The 15,904-nt window shown below is 36.0% G+C and overlaps 1 protein-coding gene and 1 long non-coding RNA gene across 3 annotated transcripts in view; both read right to left on the bottom strand.

Annotated features, from left to right (window-relative positions):
* Nucleotides 1-15,904, bottom strand: part of LOC126056874 (irregular chiasm C-roughest protein) — a 95,439-nt gene that overhangs the window by 9,034 nt on the left and 70,501 nt on the right. For both annotated transcript variants that reach the window (XM_064042307.1, XM_064042308.1), the window contains exons 10-12: nucleotides 10,195-10,297; nucleotides 4,471-4,604; nucleotides 941-1,064 (exon numbers count right to left, since the gene is read on the bottom strand). In XM_064042307.1, the coding sequence (XP_063898377.1) occupies nucleotides 941-1,064; nucleotides 4,471-4,604; nucleotides 10,195-10,297 (361 nt within the window). The remainder of the gene's footprint in view (nucleotides 1-940; nucleotides 1,065-4,470; nucleotides 4,605-10,194; nucleotides 10,298-15,904) is intronic.
* On the bottom strand, nucleotides 13,151-15,422 carry LOC126054104 (uncharacterized). The gene is made up of 3 exons (XR_010277924.1): nucleotides 15,284-15,422; nucleotides 14,214-14,607; nucleotides 13,151-13,830 (listed from the first exon to the last, which is right to left on the bottom strand). It is a non-coding gene; the product is annotated as an uncharacterized LOC126054104 (long non-coding RNA).

Here is a 15,904-nt window from a genome sequence, read left to right as displayed (position 1 = left end):
CGACGCACTATTCAATTTGCATAAAACTAAAGTTGTGCATGCATAGCCGAGTTGCCTACATGGGCATAAAGTTTGGACCTCAAAGTTACGAACTGCTAACTTGGCTAGTTCACAAGATGTTCAAATTGAAATGACCTCGCGACGACGTAGCACTTGCGCAGTTTGTAGAGGTCACGGAGAACAAAACTAGCGGAGATGTCATAACGCAAAATCTCCTAAGAAAATAACTCGCCAAGATGCGGGTGTTAGAGAAATAAGGAACGTTACTAGCTCCGCTCTTATACGCCTTCTTTAGAATCAATCAATCAAGGCCAATATTTGTCATTTTTGTCTTGATTTGACAACGATCACAAATGCCTCGTTACTTCTAGTAACTGATCACGCCTAACGTACGTTACTTGACCTACGAGCAGGCGCCTGACCTACCTGCCTTATGGCATCTCCGCTAATCTTTCCTTCCTCCGTGTTATAGGTCGACTCGGCTTGCCACAGTTTTAGATCTTACGTCTTAAGGCTTTTGTATATTTTAGCAGTTGTGTGCGGTTTCCCAAAGTTTGTAGATATGAGGTGCATAAAGGAGCTTAATATTACATTAAAGTAGTAGAAGTTCTTTGGTTGGGATTTGGCAGAAGATTTGAAATCATTCTGCCAACGAAGTTGCTGGATGTTCATAAGTTTTTTATGTCAGTTTGCATAGTTTAACAGATTGCATAGCTAAAATTGATTGCGATAAACGATTTTACACGACATAAATTATATGTAAAAGTAGATAAAGTTTTAACGAGCGCAGATTCCTTGGCGTATGTATAAAATGTCAACATAGATAAAAATCTTCAATATCCAGAAGAAAATAAAAAGAATAACTTGCTATTAGAAGATTGCCATAGAAGTACAAATATCATTTTTCACTGTATAATTATACAAATACTAATCAATTTACCCTTAATATAAACGATGGCAGGAGCTTGTACATCCTGTCTGTTCTCAATACTTGCTTTACACCAGTATTGTCCCGCAGAATGAGGAGATATCGTGATCGTCAGGTTTGGTGATTTGCCAACTCTCTGCACAAGGACAAAAATAAGTCGCATTAGTAATATCCTTAGAAAATGTAACAACCAGTGTTAACAGGGATTGCCCTGGTAATTGAACTGTGTTGAGGCGGTCAGATAGGCAGTGGCTTTATGTATACTGGTACTAAGCTGCATTCAGTTAGACTAAATACCAATAGTTGGAAAAGGCTAAGCAAATAACATGTTCATCTTAAAATCTTCTCTGTTACATAAAATTGAATTGCTGTTCGTTAGTCTCACTAAAACTTGAGAATGGCTGGCGCGATTGGGCTTATTTTGATTTTAAAATAATCTGAGGGCACGGCAGTGCCCCAGCCAAGACTCGAGCAAAGCGGGCACGGCCGTACCATCTTTTCTCGAAGCGTTTCGCGGCTATTTCAGCCCCGTGTATCTTCCATGTGAACAAAGCTAGGAGTTTAGGTTTTCGATGACCAAGAGTAAGTATTAGAACAAGCTCAGTCCCAAAATTACAAGAAATTTGAATAAATAGTTTACGAGTTATGAGCGATCAAAGTTACACCATTTTGTCACTGACTCACTCACTGACCGATCATCAAAAGTCTAAGGTACTTCTAACAAACTTAGAACCTTCAAATTTGGCACCAAGATAGGTTATTGGCTACATATAAAGGGAAAATTATAAAAACCTTAAAACTTAATAAAAAAATAGGAAACAAATTTATATTTGCGGTTTTTCAAGAACATTGTGTATGAATTTTGACTGCATTGATAACTTTGTTATTTATTTATGTACAAAATGTTACTAATTTTTTTATTGTTACGTAGTGTGGTATATTGTTATTATGTATTAAATATACATACATATGAATAAAAAAGCTAGGTTAAAATAAAATGAATAATGATAAAATCTTTCATATTAATGCAGTGCGATAAATACTGCATGCTCGCTCGATAGATGGCGTTGTCCTGGTCTAAATCGCGCTACGGTTTTTAGTTAAAAAAAAAAAACAAATAATTTCATGTGATAGCGCCATCTACCTCTGAAATAAATCTCTTTTATTCTAAAAGATATTCGATTAAAAAATTCGACAATTTCGAAATTGTTTAATTTTCCTTTGATATTATTTGTATAGATTTAATTTCATATTTACAATACATATTTACAATAAAAATCAAAAACTATCCTAGTAAAACAGAACAACTAAAAAGCGTCAAAAAATTCGTCCCCATCGCTGTCAACTGGGAGCGTGCCCAAGAGGCTGGCAGCATTATCTCGTTGGATCGCCATGCTGATTCTTTGTCCGAGGTAATAGCCAGCCTTCTGGTCACGAGAAGCGTCAACCAGCCGCCTAGAAAGATCTTTAAATAGAATGTGGGCATTCGGACCCCACGACCCGAGGGTTTCAACCCCAAACGGTTCGAAAATATAGTTTCCGACAAGGCCACTATATTTCCGCCGCTTGAGGTTCTCCGCAGCCGCAGCGGCAGCAGCAGCACAGCACGCAGAACTTGGAAGGTGTGATGGCGCAAGAGTATCGACACAGGTTGCGTCCCATACTAAAGGCCTACCCATCTTCCAAGGGAATAACGACATGCCGTCTGGTCTCTTACCGTCGTCGCGTGCCAGGCCGTTTGGTTCTAATACAGCTGGTACCCCGACGGCAACAAGAGCTCGACGGATAATGTCATTTATGTTTGCATGCCGCGCAATACGGCCCGCACTGCGGCTGCACGACAGGCCGTGGTGTCCGAGGCTGGTGACAGCCTCACCACAGTGGCAGCGATGAGGGGAGCAGCACGGTGCTCCTATACGTAAACAAGTAGCGAGGCGGAAAGTTGTATCGTCAAACATGGTGCCAATGTTTGACGACGGTAGTGCCTGAAGCCAAAGCCCCGACTCCCATCTACCCACAGCCAGTAGGCGCGCTCGCTCAGCAGGAGTAATTGCCGTTTCTATCAAACTATTCCGGGTTACTCTGCAGAGCGGCTCATCCCACTGTCTTTGGGAAGACAGGTTGCTGGGTAAATTTTCGTTCGGGCAAGTAATTTTCCATGCATCCATAGCCTCGGCTAAATACGGCACCTCGAAATCAGCCAGTGTTGGAGTAAGAATATTCCTGGTTAATTTCTCGGTGCCGTGAACCGAGGATATGAATGCCGGTAAACTAATACTGGTAATTTTGCGGACGCCGAGACCTCCCATCCGGATGGGCAATGTGGCTTGTTGCCAGGCTCGGTCGTCCAGGGCCACATTGAGAATGGAGCTGAGGGTATGGCGGATAATTTTATCAATTGGGTCTAAAAGGTGGCTATGTTTAAAGAGATGAGAAGAACGGAGGTAATGTGTAAATTTAGGACCAAAACAGCAGTGTCGAATAATTGTGATGGCCGAATGCATTGATATTTTCTGTAGGCGTTCCGAAATATCGTTGAAATTATCAATTTTTTCCGAAATAAATGTAGAAAAAGATTGGTCTAGGATGGGAGCCCCAAGGAGGCGGAGAGACTGTTTATCTATAATTTTAATCTGTGGTGCTAATGATTGAAATTGTTTAATTTATTTAAAAAAAATGTTGTTTACGTGCTAGTTTAGGTCTACATATTTAGTTTGTTATATATTTAGTTAGTTGCATGTAAGTTAATTTAATTTGTTATATACTTAGAAGGAGACCTACAAAAAATAAATTAGATCCCACCAAAAACATTAAATGTAAAAAAAGCCAATCCTCTACGCAATTCCTCCACCGTAAAAAGTTTTGAGATCGCATAGAAGCCAAGTCCTGTTCAACTTTATTTGTAATAATAAATCAATATTTTGTGACTATATCAATAGTTTTGTTCACATTACAATAATATTGTCTTGGCCATGAGCACAAGTTAATAGTCGCTCCCTGAAATAATGTGTAAATACCATTGAATTGATACATTCTATATGGACATGATTTTACGATTGGACTGATTGGAATTTGAGATCACCATGGACCAAACATGCGCCATAGTAAATGTGCAGTTCATGATTTTGGATGATACTGACTGTCGGTCATTTAGAAACAATTGAAAAAACTAAAAGTATTTAATTCTGTGATATTAAACTTCATGATTGACTTTCACCTCTCCAAGATATGCTGTATTATATTTGTAGTTTATTGTGCTCATGGCCAAGTCAATATTATTGTAAAGTGAACGAAACTATTGATATGGTCACAAAATATTGATTTATTATTACAAATAAAGTTGAACAGGACTTGGCTTCTATGCGATCTCAAAACTTTTTACGGTGGAGGAATTGCGTAGAGGATTGGCTTTTTTTACATTTAATGTTTTTGGTGGGATTTTAAAGGTTCAGGGAATATTTTAAACACTTCAAAATTGGTCCAGGTCTGGAACACTTAACCCCAATACATATGTAAAAAAAAACATTATTTGTACTACTCACAATAAATCGTTCATGTTCATATCGTAACCACTGTATCTTCGGCGGTGGATGACCATCGACGATGCAGGATAGTGTTGCTATAGACCCAGACTCGCCTTCCACATTCTGAGGCCTTACTTTGATTGAGGGTCCATCTGTAACAAGATCATTTTTAATCTTAATTGAGGCTGAAATAAGTCGATAATAATAATAATCGATAGATCATAAAGTTAAGTAACGCTTGGCACGGTTCGTGGATGGCTCACTATTTTGCAATGATGAGTTCTTCCATGTATCGGAAGGCACGATAAATTAGTGGGTCGCGCCTGTAGTTTGAACATCTTTGGCAGTCATCACGAGTATTCAGAAGACAGAAAGTCTTTATAAATACTTAATAAGCCATAAGCCAGCAAGTACAAAATCTAGCAAGCTCGATATTTTGAAAATAACATTACCAAGAAGAGGAATTTTATTTCGAGACTCACGTGACGAAAAAGAGCGAACCTAATGAATATTTAATTTCCTTTCGATAAGATAATCTGTATGAAACAGAATAATATATAATTCGGGAGTAGGAGATTAGTTATTTTATTAGCGAAACGTCAAGGCCTAGTAAATAATTTGGTAGACAACCTTTGACATTCAGTTTGTCCTTGAGATTCAGGGCTCCAAATTCAATGAGCTCCAATAGACTTTATAATTGCACTTCAGAGGATGTTTAACGAGATGTAATGAACCATAGAACTATGTATGTTATGGATATATTAGCTGTTTCTTGTCGTTCTATTCGCGTACCAGGGAGGACTTCCCGCAGTAGGATAAAAAGTAGATTAGGAATGTGCTTTTTCAGGCTGTCTGTGTACCAGATTTTAATGAAATCGTTTCAGTAGCTTATCATGAAAGTGCGACAGACAGCAAAACAGACAGACAGAGTTACTTTCGCATTTAGAATAATCAGGTTTCTAATACATTTTCAGTTAGTTTTCTGATAGTTAATACTATCTACCAGATATAGGCTGCCTGCCCGCAACTTGTGAAACCAATAGTCACAGTTTATCTGTCAGATAAGCTATCGGAGACTTTATCAGTCACCGGTTAAAATGGCCGTCAGGAAAGATATCCTTTCGGGTAAAAGGAAATACTATCGCAAGTGACACCGCGGTAAAACTCTAGTTGGTTTTACAAACGGCTCACAGCGGTACAAAGTAGCATAAATTAATTAATAAATTCAGATTGACCTTTGAACAATTTGAATAATTTAGATGCTAAATAAATACCCTCCTGTATCATGAAATAATATTAATATAACTACCTTTATTTATAATTAAAACGGTACCAGTGGTATAAATAAACATTTAGAATTGGAATAATTTACTGTGTACTTAAAACAACAGGTAAATAAGTACTATTTATTTTTCCTTTGAAAATAAATCTGTGATTTTCTGTGAAATTAAAGAAAAACTTCATTTAACAGTATTTGAGATTTTAGTTTTTCTCGAATTTACTATAAGACCCATTGTATACCCAAAAGGCACACTACCTCTAATATTATGCTTTGATTTTGATTTCACCCGCACCTCAACTCAATTTTCCAAGGTTTAACAATCAAATGAACAAACAAACATTCTTACTTACAAAAAAAGTTATGACAAAGCGAATTCCCTCTTCAGAATACAGTCTGAACATACCCATTTACACATAACTGGTGCATATACATATGTATGTATATATTCATACTGCAAACACATAGGAACTGCATTGCTGCAGCGAATGAAAACTTAAAACTTTATTAGCCCAGTCCAAGGGGATAGAATAAAAATATCTAGGAACATTATTCTTTACGTTTAATAGGGGTTTGTATTGAAAGAAGACTGTGCAATGAATAGGTAATTGGAACTAACAATATCAGTTGAATAATTTGCGAAAATTAATTTGAGATCTGGGCCATATTTGGCACGTGTTAGGGCTGATAGTTTGTGCTGAATCTTATTGATAACTAACTTCTCCGTCATTGGATAAAATGAAACTTATGCCACTCGGACCAGATTGGGTTTCAATTTCGGAGCATTTACAAATACTCAACAACAAGGCGCATATACTACGATATTAATTTTGATGCCTTTTCTGTTAAATGCTTATACAAAACAGTCCATTGTTTAAATAAAAACTCAACATCCAATCGAAAAGACTTTTATTCAATAAAAAGTCTAATTAAAAAAATTACCAGCCCCCAAGAATTCAAGTAACAATCATTACACTGGAAAATTACCTACTAAATACTCCTACGAAACAAAAAGCTATATAGTCCGTCGAACCAAGTAGGCCCACTAAATCTGTATTATTCAACTTTCAAGAGCCTCGCACAATACCGAATTATAGGCCATAATGACGTGGTTTTCATGGCAATTCTTGACATCGAATGAAGTGGCCCTTATTGTGAAATGATTGGGCAATTATTTAATTTGCATTATATAGAATTGTATTGTTCAGTTTCGCTAAGAAGTGATACAGAGAAATTAGTAATAGCCGTCGCGACCGCTTTTTCAAATTGGACTATTGTATTGTATTTCGTGGGGGTAATGGATTTAATTGTAGTTGATACTTACTTTTCAAATGGTTAGGGTGAAGATTGGACACATTATACCTACTTACATATTTTTAGAATAGAAAAGATTTCTTAGTTATATCAAAAGAGTTTTTTATCATCACTAGGTTACAAAGAAGTTTACTTGTTCTTTTTCTAAGTGTTTACGAGTAATAATTAAAGTTATAAAATAACTTTAATTATTACGAATTACATATGATTTATTTGTACTACTGTACACCTAAATACCATTTCCACTTTGTTAAGAGCATAACAACGTCATTATTAAGCTATGTTTATTAAAGTATAGTTTATCTTACAGTTCTTCCAAATTGAAACCCAAGATTATTTCTCCAACCACCCCAAAAACACACCAAAATACTCGCAAAAAAAAACAAAATATCCGAATACAGTTCTGATCAAAACAATTGAATTGTTAATACATGTTATGGCAACAAAGAGGAATCATATTTCATTTCGAATCCCTCAGGAATCCCGGGAAAAAGTACCACCATAGCCCCATAGCCTTTTTGCAAAACTTCCTGTTTGCCCAAAATTCATTGTCATCGAATGTTTTCGAAAGCGAAGGAAAAAGGGTAACACAAAAAGCTTGGGTCGATTTTTTAAACACTGGTTTGATTTTAGGTGGCGTTAGGAACTGACTAGATATAGGGTCAGTCTTATTGAAAATGGATTTATCGTTTGTCACTTTTTTTTTCTACCGTAGTAATGTCGTGGTCTTATCATTGATTTGCACTTTATAGTAGTACTCACTTTGCACGAATTTAACTGGCACGTAAGTAGCAATCGTGACTTTTTCGAAATTATGTTTATTGTGTATGCAACTCGCACGAATGTAATTATAAAATGGGCGATTCGACCTTCAAAAAGGTGAACTAGACAATTCGCACACAAATTTTATTTACTAGTTTTATTATTTTTCTCTCTAGAGCATTAATCATTTCATACTGATCAACAACCGCAACTCATGACAGGTCCAGTTGAAAACCAGCGTCAGACACTAGCTATCTGGCGTAATGCAAAACTGGACCTATTTGGTTTGGTGCAACTTTATGTTACTTTAAAATTTTTATTTCTATGTATATGTATGGTTTATGTATGGTTTATTTTAATAAATGATTTTTCTTTCTATTCTTCTATTCAAATTGTCTAGTTCGGGTTCACAATGTTCAATTCAAATCATTTGGTAAGGATATAAGGCATAATTTTTTTCTCGCTTCATACAACTACACGTGGCGAATACCAAGTACGTTAAAACTTCTTTGAAAAAATCGTTTTTAATCCGAACCAATAATTCAATTGTTTAGTTCTTGTAACCAGAATTGATGAGTCAACTTCTAATCGTCATTAAACCACTGCAGTCCCAAGTAGCATTTTGCTCCATTTAAGAGTACACATTTAGTTCACAGGTGAACTTAAAGCATTACTATAGTTCACTCGTGATGTATTAGCTGCATTATTGCAATTAATTACACCTATACCTGTCTAAGGGACTTACAGGAGTGTAGAGTAATACTTTTATACGGTTATGGGTGTTATGATACTCTTACAACTATCCTTTAGTCAGCTTTCTGACTAAGAGCATTATAGGAGGGTAGAGATACGGCAACCGCTGTTTAACGGCCTACTTGTTCGATGTTATAGAGCTAGCATTTTAATAGAACACTTCTGGTCATTTAAAAAACCAAAGGCTGTTATGTCTACTTGTCTTAGACTGTTATACAGCCAGTAGATGTATTAGGACTTGTTAGTGATACTTAAAATAACCTTTTTTTACTATCTGTACAGAAGTGTTTAAATGATTCACATGTGGACTGTAGGCTGTTAGAAGGGCTATATAACAGTTCACATAGCCTTATTTCATTTCCACCATTTTGTTCTACGTAACCTAAAATATTTACCAAATAAATCTACAAGATTAATGCAGATTTATCACAAAATACGCAGATAGAGCGAATGAGTTTTGGTTTCATGATAAAATTAATTACCGTAGTATAATTATAATGCCAATAAAATATCAAAAACTGAAGATGTAAATTTTCCTCTCAGCCAGTTTTAAATATTTCAAAATGAATAAAGCGTTTTAGAGAGGCGCGTGAAAATTTTAGTTGTCAATATGTATACATTTCACGATAAAGTTGCATTCCCATGGCATTACCATGATATAGTATAAAAAACAGCGTGTTATATTATAATAATAATCCGCCGGAGTTAGTTTGTCCCGAATCCATACACTCCGTACAATTGTCAAACTAATATATTAAAATGTGGACATAATTTAGGACACAAGTGAATTTAAGGTAGCTTACTGGAGTACTTTTGTCCGATTTTAACTGTGAAGGCTGTGTATTTAGCCACTTATTACTCTTTATTACACTCATGTACGTTGTATGGTTCACACTGCGTTCCATATAGTGCCGTAAGTCAGCCTTAAGTCCGACGTTACTACTTAAACTGCTATTATAATGCTATTATACTTCTAATGTACGGCCATAGTGAACTTAAGGCTGTCTAATTTGTGCCCAAACTGGTTCAATAAAAGCATTATAGCAAGCTATACAGCTCATATACAGCTGACATACACAGCTTGTAGAGTACATGTGAACGACTAGACATCTTATATAGAACCCCGAATGCTACTTGGGGTTATATGCTAAATTGTCCACAATTGATTTCCATGAATGTCTTTCTGCATATCAAACGAATTATGTACTATCAATCGAAAATATCCAGGAAAACAATTTAAAATATTCAAGAAAACAATCGATAATATCTTGGAAAAACATTTTCTAGAAAAAGATTTTACCAAGCAATTTATTTTTAGGATACTAAAAATGTAATGTACTAGATGTATTTAGGTACCCACTCAGGTGAATGGTAGGTATTTTATTGGCAGTGAATGGTTTGCTGTAGGTATCTTTTCAAGCTTAGTGGAACTTTTCTATGCTCTAAACATTTTCACCCCACTTACGAGGCATATAGATCGTTCCTTGCAAATCGAATACCTAGCAATCAAAAAAAAGGTGAAATAAAATCTACTGCTAAAACCAGCCCATTTAAAAATAACTCTGTTGCCACCCAAACGGCGCCTATAGAACCTTTAAAAGACGAGGTATTATAATTCTCAAGAGTGCACTTACAGGCCACTTCTAGAGTTTTCGTGTCAGCACTCTTCCCGACCAAGTTATGTACCTCACACTTGATCGTCGCCTCGTTGAATCTTCTAGATATATTTGTTAGAATCTGTAACAAAAGTATGAATTAGATTTGGAATTTTATAACGTGAGTTATCAGGTAGGAACGATTTTTTGATATATCCCTACCTGACCTACTCGCATCTAGTAGATAAGGGATCACCAGATTGGGGGAATAACTGGAGTAAATTGAGTACATTGAAGAAAATTGAATATAAGATCTTTAAATCAAAAGTGTATTAAAAATACTAGGTAAACAATAGTACTTTAACAAATGCATTATAATTATACCAGGAAAAAATAATAAGACTACTACAAACACAGTCTTTTGAAAATTACACTCACTAAAACACCCAATTACGCTTAATTTCCTTAGAAAATATCAAGTAACAAGTATACACATAACAAGTTAATTATGCAAATATTGTACATGAAAGTAACAAAAGAACATACAAAGAATATTACCGTACACGCCACTGTTACCGAGAATGAGAAACTTTTCTCATCTGATGCTTAAAATTACACTAACAAGCGCATAAGGCAAGGTATAGTAAAAGAAAATATCTAGGATAGTTAAGTAAGACTCGCTGCAAAACTTCAAAGAGGGGATCCTTATTATTACATAGCACAAAACATTTTTGCAGCAAATAAAAAGACTTAAGCCCGCACACTGTACACACAACAGTCAACCCGATGGTTGGCCATTGTTTAAAGAAAATCTTGATTCCAATCAAAGTTTTCGGTCGGTCTGATACCGGTTAAATACCTGGTCTTTGTAATGTGCTTACTACCATTCATCTTCATACTGACTTATGAGCCCAAACAAACTAATGGCCAACTAAAAATTTGCAGTGTGAGGCAATTGCTAAAACTTAAAAAAACCGATCCTTATTATCACACAAAGCATTTTTACAGCAACTGGATACACAAACTTACTAAATGACGCTAAAACTGAAAACAAAAACATTTAACACGCCAAAATTCGCAAAAGTCCACCTCAAGATTAAAGAAGAAAACATTTGATGTAAAATGCATATTGCAGGCGTATGGTGTGCCAAGAAGATATTTGAAAATTCTCTCTCATATTTTCCGAGAACGCCTCCTAGTGGAGACATGTAAATATGGTCGATAAAATTTAATATAGTGTACAGAATTAATGGGGAAACGACACTTGAGAAGAAACAAGATATGAGCCCGTTACCTTGTTTTGGATTTTTAATGGAGCCGCCCTAGAATGGAATTTGTTACTCTCATGGCTTAAGTGTACGTTTTTCGGAATTACCATATAAGTACGTGGATAAAAGTAGAATTTTTGGTTGGTGCGAATATGACGTTGAATTTAATAAGAATTTTGGAAAGTATTGCGAGGAACACGGGTTAACAAACTTTAAAAAATAAAAATCGGTTCATCGATAATTAGACATAAACATACATAGGAACACACATACAGGTCAAACTGAGAACCTCATTTTTTGAAGTCGGTTTTAAAAAGCCGATGATGATGACACAAATGAACACTACAAAACTGAATCAATTCAAGCAGCGTTTGTAGTGTCCGCACCAAAAACACATTCAATAAATATACCAGACCGCTCACTATGTTTACTTGTTTTCACAAAATAAATTACCCTAATTGTTTATTCAATGACAGTATCAACAAAACCGATTGACATGTCGATGCAATGGATGTATTGACACCAGCTGTAACCTCACCTATGGATCCATTTGCCTGATTAAAAACGCCATTTTAGAATCGATAATGGCTAAATGACTGGCGCGAATCCTCGAATGAATGCTCTGAAGAAATTCAAGCTCGACCCAGTTCTGCTAAAGCGATGGCCTAGATAAATTAAATTCTACAAACTTCACTAACTAGAATGTTAACAACATAATTATCCCTTTTTGCAGTTCGTTTTGTGTTATTTAGAATTTTAACGGGGAGCCGTAATTAAAGTTTCACATCGGCTGAAGTTTGTTTACCCTTTAGTTTTGTATGTTCCTACACGCAGAGAAATATCTGGCTATCTATACGAGAAAAAATGCTACTGTAACTAGAACTTCTGTTAACAACCGTGACAGCAAGACTCGTTGTTGACTTTACAAAAACCGTTTTGTTATTATTTTTACCTATCGTTTTATTAAGGACAACTAGACGTTAAGTTTAACTGACCAACCAACATAGTACTCAATACAGTGCAAATAACGCGCCTGTTACAATACCAATGTAATTAGAACCATACGTCACTAATTTACATTACTAAATCGATCGTAAGGACTACTATGCGATCTTGTATACATAAACACTTTTTTTTTTTGGGTTTACTAAATATTTTGCTGTATCTACTAATCAATTTATGTAACATAACGACCTGAACTGTAATGATAACTATTCGTATTGCAATGCTAGCTTTATGTTTATTGTAACAAGTACAATACATATTGTAATGCTAGCATCCTAGGTATTGTTATAGCTATTATCTCGTATGTAGTACCTACTGGTTTAGATGAAACCTGCAATCTAGTGCACTTATAGTACCTACTAACGGGTCCTCACAGGCTTTTAGTAGACGAAAATCCAATTTTATTTGTCTATAAGTAAATAAAACTGTATTTTCTCCACTGAAAGCCTAAAAGGGATCCGTTGTTGGTGCTGTCAGTCCACTGGATTGCAGGCGCTCCATCAAAACGCAGTTCATATATAGAGCCAGCAGTATGTGTGACGTAGTAAAACAATGCCTTTTTCAATACATTATCTAAAGACTCCGACTATCTTGTATCATAAGTGTCATCAAGTGTTAGATTAGAATCATAGAATTTGAGATTATCGGCATTTTTTACGACGTCCCACGCGCTACGGCTCTATATGTTTAGGATCCCTGGAATCAAAAATAAAAATATTACGTACAGAGAAAAATGACATTTATTTTAATATAATCATCACAATCATTGGTCCGTAGAAATTACACTTACACATTACGGCCCCTCACATCTGCATTGGTAGCATGATCGCGCGATAAAACATCCGTCCCTATCGCACTTACTAATAGTGCGATAGGGAGATGTTTTATCACTTTTCGCGCGATCATGCTACCCGTTCAGGCGTCTTTTCAGCGTCGACGTCCCTTATACTTATCATTTCTACATTCAACTTGTAAAGTATGGGGCCCTATTAGAGCCTGTTCACACTAGCGATTCTTTTCGGCGATGCGAGATCGCGGCGTGCACGCAACGAGCTCGCCGCGGGTCGTCGCGGTATCGCGGCGATTATTTTATCGCAATAATATCGCCGCGAGCAAACTTTATATGTGTGTGATATCGCAGCTTGCTCGCCGCGTGCTCGTGGCGATATTAATGCTAGTGTGAACAGGCTCTAATAGGGCCCTTCTTAAATCTTCAATAAGAAGCTCATGCCCGCGTGGCGTTTTAACACTGGATATTTATTAATGTATGCTCCGATGGTCATTTCTGAAGTCTCTATTTCCTTCAATCTATTTTTGGAAGTTTTTTGCCACTTCTCTATCACTAAATGCCAGGGTTCTGTACAGTTTTGGAGCCACTGGATATCTTCATCTGCACCACCATCTGGAAAGATACATGGACTCATAAAAAAATCATGAAATAAAGACTTCAAAATAATTTAATTTAGTAAAATAAGTTGCAAGTTATTAATGTAATTAACTAGTGTCATGCCAAATCATGGGATTAGGTTGTCAAGCGGACCCCAGGTTCAATTGAACCGTGTCAGAAAGGTGGGCCAAACGTTAGGAGGATGATGAAACTGCAAGTTATTAAAGTTGCTAGAAAGAGGCCAAGGAAAGGCAGTCAGACAAACAACACAGTTGTCCTTTTTCCTTTGAGGTTTGAATACAATTAATAACCTATTTGGGAGATGCTCTAATCCAACAGTGGGATCACATTTGGCTATTAAAAAAATTAAAAACCCAGGTAGATAACTTAAAACTTGCCTTCTTCGACGACTTCTGGCTCGTTGCTGTTATTGTTGATGTTGCTGCCATTTTTCTTTTTAATAACCTTAGCCTCCCTTAATTCGCGGCGCCTGTTTTGTAGACAGTCATATAATTTGCCTTTTGCACATCTTTTTATTTTAAGTTTAGTATCATTAATGTATGGAATAAAGTAAGTACTTATATTTTCCTTTTTGAATACTTCAGTTATTTCTTGTGCTTTTGTAAGAAGTAGAGAACTGTCTATTCTTTTATTTGGGTCTGATTGCATTAGGTCTTTTATTATTATATTGCAAACTTTTCTTCGCCCATTATTTGATAATTTGCCTTGTTCTGAATATAAATTTAGCAGGCCTTGTCCTTCATTCGATTTTAAGAGTAGATTTTTCAACGGCTGAAATACACAAAAATAAAATTAATTATTAAAATAATTGAGTAGGTTATTATGATATAATATTGTCTTCGGTTAGCGCGATAGTTAAACATAATTGTATAACTTACACAAGAAAGTCCCAACGCCTAAGGCATAATTTTCTGGTCTAGGGAATCGAATACTTGGCTTGGGAACCTAGATTGTATAAAACAAGCCTATTGACTAGTTATCCTTTTCGCATGTTTTGAAGCTGAGCTGACTCTGGGTGTCCTGTGTGCCAAACCCATTAAGTTTAAGATGAGATGACTGTGTATCAACTAATTTTATCGCGTAAGTATATAATGAAATTCCATGAATAACTTTAAGACTTTTTGTTGTAAACTTATAAAGTCATTATATAGTTACACCACTTACTTGTTTAAATTGAATAATAGCTTATATAGAATATACTTGTATAAATTGAATATGAATACTACAACAATAAGAAGACCTACATCAGCCATTATGCGAATACAAGAACGCCAACACTCTTACTGCGTGGCCAAAAACAGCCGGAACAACAATCGATCAAATCGCTTATTTAAATAAAATAGAATACTTTAATGCGAACCAAGCGAACCATGGTAAATGTACAGTTGTTACAATAAAATTCATAGAACACATGGCATCCTGATACTAAGACAATGGTACAACTTACCTTGAAAAGTATGAATATATTGGGGTAAACCCCACTGCTTTAATAACTGAGGGACGTCTTGGTCAATGTCATCATCCATCTCGTCACTGGTTTTGTAATAATAACCCAAAAGGCGAAAACACTTCAAATTCAATCTGCAATACTGCGCTCGCTCGCTGGTCAAAAACACAATGGCCGCCAAGCCGGACGCCGGCTCGGGTGCGGGTGGCGATGGCGGGGCGGGATGCGAGCGCGCGAGTTTGTTTACAAAAACACAGTTTTCGATAAACAGTACAAGATACTTTGCTATGAATACCACCTCGATTGTTATTGTAACATTATTATTTTATAATATTTTAAAACACACTAACAAATAGCACGGAGTAATACATGCATTGTACCGTTTACTGTTTCCGGTGCGGTTTTTACTATAATAGTCTTGTTAAGGCCTAACACTACATAAAGGGTAAACCAAACTAAACGATTTTTAAGTGACGCTACGAACGATATGTACTGCAAACAATAATGTAGTTGTAATAAAAATATTATTGTTTTGATTACAAACACACTCGTAGTCTACCAGTAACATTGTAAATCATTAACCGTAATTGGATCATTTAGTAATTGCGAATCTCTGTTTCT

The sequence above is a fragment of the Helicoverpa armigera genome, chromosome 28 (assembly GCF_030705265.1).
Source record: "Helicoverpa armigera isolate CAAS_96S chromosome 28, ASM3070526v1, whole genome shotgun sequence".
Lineage (NCBI taxonomy): Eukaryota > Metazoa > Arthropoda > Insecta > Lepidoptera > Noctuidae > Helicoverpa > Helicoverpa armigera.
Note: the sequence above shows the minus strand (reverse complement) of the source record. Positions and strands in the feature narration are given on the sequence as shown.